The sequence below is a fragment of the Narcine bancroftii genome, chromosome 14 (assembly GCF_036971445.1).
Source record: "Narcine bancroftii isolate sNarBan1 chromosome 14, sNarBan1.hap1, whole genome shotgun sequence".
In the NCBI taxonomy this organism is placed as follows: domain Eukaryota; kingdom Metazoa; phylum Chordata; class Chondrichthyes; order Torpediniformes; family Narcinidae; genus Narcine; species Narcine bancroftii.
In genome coordinates this window covers 48,911,437-48,920,036 of record NC_091482.1, presented here as the reverse complement: position 1 = coordinate 48,920,036, position 8,600 = coordinate 48,911,437, and the positions used below count along the sequence as shown (strand labels likewise).

Sequence of the window (8,600 nt, the reverse complement as noted above, 5' to 3'; positions counted from 1 at the left end):
TTGAAGGTAGAACCCTCTGATCCCAGGGGATGAGAGTGTTCAGTGGGGAAAAGCCATCAGTGTCCCAGTTCAGGGTGGGTGGCCCAGTGCACCTCTCTCGGGGACACTGAAGGGCCAATGAACTGGGGGGGCCAGTGGAAAAGGGCCTTTTTCAAGACAAAGGAGGAAAAACCCAACCCCAACCCACCAATTTTCCCTTGCCGGTCCCGCATCGGACCAAGGAGCCTGCAGCAGACGTGGACATACCACTCCATAAATCTTAGTCTGCGAAGCCAAGCCAAAGAAAGAAACATAAAGGACACTGTTTGACCTTCCCCAGCATCGTGTGTGGGGGGTATTTTTTTTTTAACTTCCACCACGGTGCCTCCAGATTGCCAGCGGTGATTAAATGCAAGGTGACGAATGAGAGATTGGGGAAGTGAGAAATCCGGATGCGAAGAGGTTCTGTCGCCGATACAGGGAGTTCAGTCGGGACAGAGTGCGAGTTGCAGCGAGATACGGCGTCTTGGGGGTGCGAGGGGGGGGGGGGGGGCAGGTGGAGATTAGAACAGGTAAAACACGAACCTCAATGCTGGAGAAACTTGAGGAAGGGCTCAAGCCCGGAACGTCGGGTATGTTTCATTAAAATCTTTTGCTATAAAGTACCCTGAGTTTCTCCAGCGTTCTTATGTTTTAATTGTAACCGGGAGATGCTGGCACAGGACACACCTGGTCCCCTTTCAGGTGAGAGCAATCCCCAGGCACTCATGTCGCGACTTGGAAAAGTTTCGCCCCAAGTTTCTTGCCCCCGGTGGGTCCGGGCTGGTGCCCCCTCCAGCGTCCTTCTGCGGACTGGAGCGCCCTGTGTGCGAACTGCAGGGGTTCGCCCCCAGTCCGTGTCACGTTGAGCAGGCGGGACTCGCTGGGTTTTTGGAGGGGAGCCGGCCAATCGGTTGACGGCAGCCCCGGGGCTTAAAGCCAAGCTCGCCACGGACTTGCCCAAGTGCTCACTCTCTCGCGGGACCATGGCTGAGAACGGCGTGGTGGACAACGGGGACACGGCCAGAGCGGGACCGCCACCGCCTGCTAAACATCTGCCGGTCAAGTACACCAAGGTGAGATCAGCTCGGGACAGGTGGTCCGGGATCCAAACTGGAGTGCTAACGGGGAGAGAATCCCGTTAATCCGGACTCCGGAACAAGAGCAGAGTGTCCCACTGTCGCAGGGAGTCACCTGAAAGCTGGGTATCCGAACTAGGGCAATTGGTTCAGCTTTTAGTCAGGGAGGATGGCAGGTTAGTCCGGGATTAGAGTGCGAGTGGGGAATCGAATGGTTGAGAACCACCGCAGTAAATAGTGTCAGGACCATTGGGGAACGATGCGGAGCCGGGCACAGTCAGAGGGAACCGGGCTTCGGGAGGAGCACATTGACCCCGGGGGGCAGTGGGGACCCTTGTCCGGGCAGCGGAGGGCGAGTTTGCACCGATCCAGGCTCGCTGCGCCCAGTCCTGACAAACACTTTAATCCAGATTCTGGGTGGGGGGGGGGGGGGGGTAAACAGTGTTGGTGGGAGTGCGGGGTGTGGGGAGAGAATTGGGCGGGTCCAGGTCATCGTGGGGAGTGATGCAGAGTTTCGCTCCGGTCCGCTGCAGCCCTGAGCTCGGGAGCGCAGCTTTCGGCCAACTGAACTGCGGTCAGATCCAGTGCAGAAAGGATGGGCGGACAAACGAGAACGGGATGGACGGGCGGCCGAGTTCCCTGGGAGTGCACTGTAGGAGAGGGGGAGAGGGTGTTGGAGAGGGTGGGGTACTGTAGGAGGGGGAGGGGGTGTTGGAGAGGGTGGGGTACTGTAGGAGGGGGAGGGGGTGTTGGAGAGGGTGGGGTACTGTAGGAGAGGGGGAGAGGGTGTTGGAGAGGGTGGGGTACTGTAGGAGGGGGAGAGGGTGTTGGAGAGGGTGGGGTACTGTAGGAGGGGGAGGGGGTGTTGGAGAGGGTGGGGTACTGTAGGAGAGGGGGAGAGGGTGTTGGAGAGGGTGGGGTACTGTAGCAGGGGGAGGGGGTGTTGGAGAGGGTGGGGTACTGTAGGAGGGGGAGGGGGTGTTGGAGAGGGTGGGGTACTGTAGGAGGGGGAGGGGGTGTTGGAGAGGGTGGGGTACTGTAGGAGGGGGAGGGGGTGTTGGAGAGGGTGGGGTACTGTAGGAGGGGGAGGGGGTGTTGGAGAGGGTGGGGTACTGTAGGAGGGGGAGGGGGTGTTGGAGAGGGTGGGGTACTGTAGGAGGGGGAGGGGGTGTTGGAGAGGGTGGGGCACTGTAGGGGGTGTGTTGGAGAGGGTGGGGCACTGTAGGGGGTGTGTTGGAGAGGGTGGGGTACTGTTGGTGGGGTGTGTTTGTTTGAGAGGGTGGGGTACTGTCGGTGGGGTGTGTTGGAGAGGGTGGGGTACTGTTGGAGGGGTGTGTTGGAGAAGGTGGGGTACTGTAGGGGGTGTGTTGGAGAGGGTGGGGCACTGTAGGGGGTGTGTTGGAGAGGGTGGGGCACTGTAGGGGGTGTGTTGGAGAGGGTGGGGCACTGTAGGGGGTGTGTTGGAGAGGGTGGGGCACTGTAGGGGGTGTGTTGGAGAGGGTGGGGCACTGTAAGGGGGTGTGTTGGAGAGGGTGGGGCACTGTAGGGGGTGTGTTGGAGAGGGTGGGGCACTGTAGGGGGTGTGTGGGAGAGGGTGGGGCACTGTAGGGGGTGTGTGGGAGAGGGTGGGGCACTGTAGGGGGTGTGTGGGAGAGGGTGGGGCACTGTAGGGGGTGTGTGGGAGAGGGTGGGGCACTGTAGGGGGTGTGTGGGAGAGGGTGGGGCACTGTAGGGGGTGTGTGGGAGAGGGTGGGGCACTGTAGGGGGTGTGTGGGAGAGGGTGGGGCACTGTAGGGGGTGTGTGGGAGAGGGTGGGGCACTGTAGGGGGTGTGTGGGAGAGGGTGGGGCACTGTAGGGGGTGTGTCGGAGAGGGTGGGGCACTGTCGGAGGGGTGTGTGGGAGAAGGTGGGGTACTGCATGTTGGGTGTGTAGGAGAGAGTGGAGTACTGTAATGGGGGTGTGTGTTGGAGAGGATGGTGTACTCTCGCTGGTGTATGTTGGAGAGGGTGGGGTACTGCAGTTAGGTTGTGTAGGAGAGGGTGGGGTACTGCATAGGGGGTGTGTAGGGGAGGGTGGGGTACTGCATTGGGGGTGTGTAGGAGAGGGTGGGGTACTGTAGGAGGGGGAAGGTGTGTTGGAGAGGTGGGGTACTGTAGGGAGTGTGCTTGGAGAGTTTGGGATACTGCATGTTGGGTGTGTAGGAGAGGGTGGGGTACTGTAGGAAGGGAAGGGGTTGTTGGAGAGGGTGGGGTATAGTAGGAGGGTTGTGTGTTGGAGAGGGTGGGGTACAGAAGGGGGGTGTGTGTTGGAGAGGGTGGGTACTATAGGAGGGATGTGTGTTGGAGAGGGTGGTGCACTGTGTAGGAGAGGGTGGGTACTGCATATTGTGTGTGTAGCAGAGGGTGGGGTACTGTAGGGAGGGGTGTGTGTAGGAGAGGGTGCTGTTCTGTAGGTGGGGGTGTTGGAGAAAGTCGTGTACTGCAGAAGGTGTGTTGAGAGGATGGTGCACTGCAGGTGGGGTGTATGTTGGAGAAGTTGGTATACTGTCGATTGAATGTTGGAGAGGGTGTGTACTGTTGATGAGGGATGTTGGAGAGGGTGTGTACTGTAGGAGGGGTGTGTGTAGGAGAGGGTGGTGTACTGTAGGTGGGGTGTGTTGAAAGGGTGGTGTACTCTCTGTTGGGTGTGTAGGATAGGGTGGTTTACTGCTGATGGGGTGTGTTGTGGTGGGTGGTGTACTGTAGGTGGGTGTGTTTTGAAGAGGGTGTTGTACAATATTTTGGATGTGGTTTGGTGAGAGTGGTGTACTGTACCTGGTGTGTGTGTTGGAGACTGTGGTGTTGTCTAGCTAGGGTATGTTTGAGTTAAACTTTTTGCACCAGTGCTTTGTCATACATACACTAATTCAGATGCTAAACACCAGTGTTGACCTTGGGGGGGGGGGGGGGGGGGGGTCACAATATGATTTTTAAAAAAATGCTTGTCATGGTTACACCACAGGAACATGGTGTCAGTAGTGAAAGCTGAGGAAGAGTGTATTTTTTCCATGTTTTGAAAGTGTTATCTGGACCGTAGGACAGCCAGTGCTCGAGATAAAGAGACGAGGAACAATTGCTTGGTGGAAGGACAGTGTTTTGTATGTTTGAAATTGTTTATTTTTATGACAAAAGTGACCTGCTAAGGCCTGGCTGCACTCTACAGATGAGCGGGGTTAGCTTAATGAATAAGTAGCCATGTGTTCTTGCATTTGCAAGGGCGGGAGCAGGTTTAATTTTTTTTGTCAGCCGAGTGCTCCAGTGCTATAGTTCCTGATGGATAGTTGCAGATTTCCGTAGAGAAAGGAGTACTGACTGATAGGCCATGGCATCAGGACATTTTCCACCGCCAGCCTCCATGGAAGTGAAGGGGAACTTGAGTGGAAATTGGAACTTTTTTCAGTCCTGGTATGAGAACTATGAAATAGCAACAGAGCTAAGAACCCAGACAGCATTAGAGTAGCTACTTTTGTTATCTCTCGTGGGGAAAGAGTGCTACAGTCGACACCCTGCTAAACAAGGGGAGAACAAAGGAAAAGTGCAGAAATACTCAAGAAATTGAAGGAACATTTTGAACCTGCGACAAATGGCATCTGTGAACAGCACACGTTCAACACTCGTGATCCGCATGCAAATGAAACTACAGATCAATATATGACAGTGTGAGGAAACTGCCCAAGCCGTGCGAGTTTGGAACTCTGAAAGAAGATTTAATGAGAGATAGGATTATGCGAGACACAAAAGATCCCGTTGTGAGACCCCGCTTTTTGAGGGAAGATAAGCTCATCCTGCAGAACGCAATCGACGTGTGCAGAAGTCACGAAAGAGCAACTTAGGCGCATAGTAAGCTCAGTCAGCAGGACAAAGGGAGTTCATGCCATGAATAATTATGGAAAATAGAAGTCCACAAAGTATAATGGGAGACAGCAGAGCAAAGCCAGCTCGTCGCAGAAAGGAAACAAAAGACCGAGGTCAGAATGGAAATACTGGAGTGGACATCCTCAGACAGAGAGAGAGACATCTGCCCAGCAAGGGGTAAACAGTGCAAAAAATGTAAAAAGAATGATTATTTTGCCAGAAAGTGTCTAAGAAGTCACAAGCTGTGAAGTGGTTTGTGCCAGAAGACCAAACTGACGATAATAGTGCTGAATCATTATCCACCATGGAGTTTGTGAGCAGTGTAAACACACAAGGCCAGAAGTGGATTGTCCAAGCAGCCGTGACAGCAGACAAACCTCACTATCCACCAATGAAGTGTCAGACGGACACTGGAGCCACTTACAATGTCATGAATTTTGCAAACACGTGTGAGGTGATGCAAAACGGAGAGCTAGAAAGCAAACATCCAAGGTCAAGATGAAGTCATTTGGTGGAGAGCTGATACAACCTAGCGGGCGACAGGATTTGTACGTACATTGCAATGGCACACAATGCAAGGTGAGATTCCAGCTGGTGGTTTCCAGTCACCCTACTTGGGTGTCCCCACAAGCAAGTGAGTGTCTTGGACTAGTCACATGCAATGTACTGCAACAGATCAATGTAACAGAGGTGCAGAAAAGTCCACTCACTAGAGATGAAATCCTACAAGATTACAAGGATGTATTCACCTGACTTGGGTGTCTCCCTGATGAATACCATTTGGAGGTTGATGGGAATTTCAAGCCTGTTCATCACCGTGCCAGCAGCTCTCAAGACCAGCCTGAAAGAGAAAATCAAAGAGCTAGAGGACAACAGAGTGATACACTACTTCTACTAAATAGATCAGTAGTATGGTTACTGTGTGGAAGCCTGGAAAGCTTGGGGTATGCCTAAACCCTAAAGACCTCAATGAGGCACTCAAGAGGTCACTATCCAATGCCAATTAGAGAAGAAATTCTGCCCCATCTCATCGAAGCAAGGGTGTTCCTGATCCTTGATGTTAAGGACAGATACTGGCAGATAATGTTAGATGAGATCTGTAGCTACTTGACAACCATTTGGACGATACAGATGGTTGCACATGCCATTTGGCATCTCCACTGCTCCTGTGGAGTATGAACAAAGACAGCATGAAGTAGTCCAAGACCTGCCAGGTGTTGTGGCTATATTTGATGATCTCTTGATGTATGTGTGGAGATGCCCTGGTTGAAGCCATTGTTGATCATGGCAAGAACGTCATCTGCTCAAGAGAGACCAAGTCTCTGAAGCTGAACAAGATGCAGCTTGGGAAGACTGAAGTGCATGGGCCATAAACCTACTGCTGAAGGACTTTGTCCAGTTCCCAAGAAGGTCCGAGCTGTACTAGAGATGGAACAACCCTCAGATGTCAAGGCCATTCAGCACTTTGTAGGCTTTATGAACTATCTTGCGAAGTTTTTGCCCAGTCTGTCATCAGAGTGTGAACCACTGAGAAAGCTGACGGAGGTCGTGAAATGGGGTTGGGGCACAGAACAAGAGTCAGCCGACAACTGCATCAAGCTGGAGTACTATGATGTACACGAAGTGACGCTACAGTGCGATGCTAGTGAAACAGGCCTCGGAGCAACGCTCTCAACCAGTTGCATTTGCGTCAAGGCTGTTAACAGCCACAGAGAGAAACTATGCCCAGATAAAAAAGGAATGTCTGGCAAGCGCTCTTGCGTGCAAACACTTCAACCAAAGAGAAGATCACGGGGGAAACAGACCACAAACCGTTGCAAGCCATCTTCATGAAACCTCTACTACCAGCACCCAAACGACTGCAAAGGAGGTTGCTAAAGTTGCAGAAGTACAACCTGAATGTGATGCAAACAAGGAAAGCTCTTGTACATTGCAGACATGTTATTAAGGTCAGCTGTACCATTGAAGAAAGCAGAAGATGGCACAGATTATGAGACCTTTGCCATGAGCCAGCAAAACGATGAGAGAAATTGAGGAAATAAGCCCAGCTTTGAGGCTCAAGCCGATTCATAAGAGACTTCAGCAAATGAAAGAAATGACTGAAAGAGATGAAACACTACAAATACTCAAAGATGTGGCCATGAGAAGTTGGCCAGATAGAGTCAACAACACACCAGTCACCCATACGCAAGAATTGGGCATTCAGGGATGAGATTTCCACCCATGATGGCATAATCCACAGAAAGTCATAGTCCCTAAGCAGATGAGAAGAGAGATGGTGCAATGTGTCCATGCAAGCCACCAAGGAATCAAGTCTGAGTAAGGCTAGACATTGTCATATTCTGGCCCAACGTGAGTCCTGAGATGAGCGAGAACATCAGGCAGTGCAGTGTTTGTCATAATTTCAAGCTTGGCAAGCAAAGGAACCCCTCCAGACTCATGCAATCCCAGCCAGACCATGGGTGAAAGTAGGAACAGACCTATTCACACTGAATGGAAAAGACCATTTGATTACAGTCGATTACTACTCAGACTTCTGGGAAGTAGATGAGATGGCATCCACTACAAGGGCAGACAAGATTGTGTGTCTCAAATCACATTTCAGCCACTATGATATCACGGATGAATTAGTGAGTGATAATGGACCACAATTCACCAGTGATGAGTTTCAGCGCTTCCTGGGCGAGTGGGAAATTCAATGCACATCATCATCCACAATCCAACATCAAGGCAGAGTCAGCTGCGAAGATTGCTAAAACAATCAAGAAATGTGCTCAGTCAGGAACAGATGTGGCCAAGACGATCCTCGAATGGAAAATACTACTACAGAAGGAACGCACAGCAGTCTAGTGCAGAGATTAATGTCACGCTGAACACGGACAACATTGCCAACAGCAGAACCACTCCTGAAGCCAAAAGTTATGAAAGGAGTGCAGAGGAAGAAGGGAGAGAAAAATAGAAAGACAACATCACCGTACAACAGGTCAACAAAGCAACTACAAGAACTGAAAGTGGGAGAAGCTGCCAGAGTGCAGGCCTTCATGGTGAAGGACATCCTACATGGCAGATTGGAGTGTGTATGGAAAGAAAGTGTCGCTTCGGTTGAATTTGGTAAAAGTCAACAGGCAACTGTATCACCGAAATCGAAAGCACATCCAATCGACAGGCGAAGGAGCCAGGACAGAACAGACAGCCACATTGATGGATGGAGATGTGCATACATAGACAACTCCAACAACATCAGGTGCAACATCGGCAACTCCAGCAACAGTGCCTACAACTGCCGTCGCACTGAGTCAGTGCGCTCTTTGGTGTGGCAACTCAATGTAATCAGTGACCACATCAGCAGAAGAAACATGTCCAACAGCAACAAAAAAACGCAGGATGCAGCAAGGAGGCCAAGTGAGCATCAACACCTCTGCGACCATTCCCAACACTCACGAGAACCATCAAACCACAAGCACCATACAAGGGTTTTGTAAAATACTGAGAATTAACACTTTTCAATGGAAATTCACTGCAAACCGTTGAACTCCTAAAAGAACAATAATAAAAAATAAACATTTATTAGTTTTTTTATGGACACGAGTTTTAAAGACAGTTGAAAAA

General features: G+C 51.5%; 1 protein-coding gene across 2 annotated transcripts in view; it reads left to right on the top strand.

Annotated features, from left to right (window-relative positions):
• The first annotated feature begins 975 nt into the window (after positions 1-975).
• The window catches only part of aldh1a3 (aldehyde dehydrogenase 1 family, member A3), a 109,307-nt gene continuing 101,682 nt past the window's right edge, over positions 976-8,600 (top strand). The window contains exon 1 of one of the 2 annotated variants that reach the window (XM_069912076.1): positions 976-1,094. In XM_069912076.1, coding sequence (XP_069768177.1) covers positions 1,005-1,094 — 90 coding nt within the window. In that variant the 5' untranslated portion in view covers positions 976-1,004. Of the gene's footprint in view, positions 1,095-1,675; positions 1,750-8,600 lie in introns of those variants that run through there. The other variant, XM_069912077.1, reaches the window with a different exon arrangement.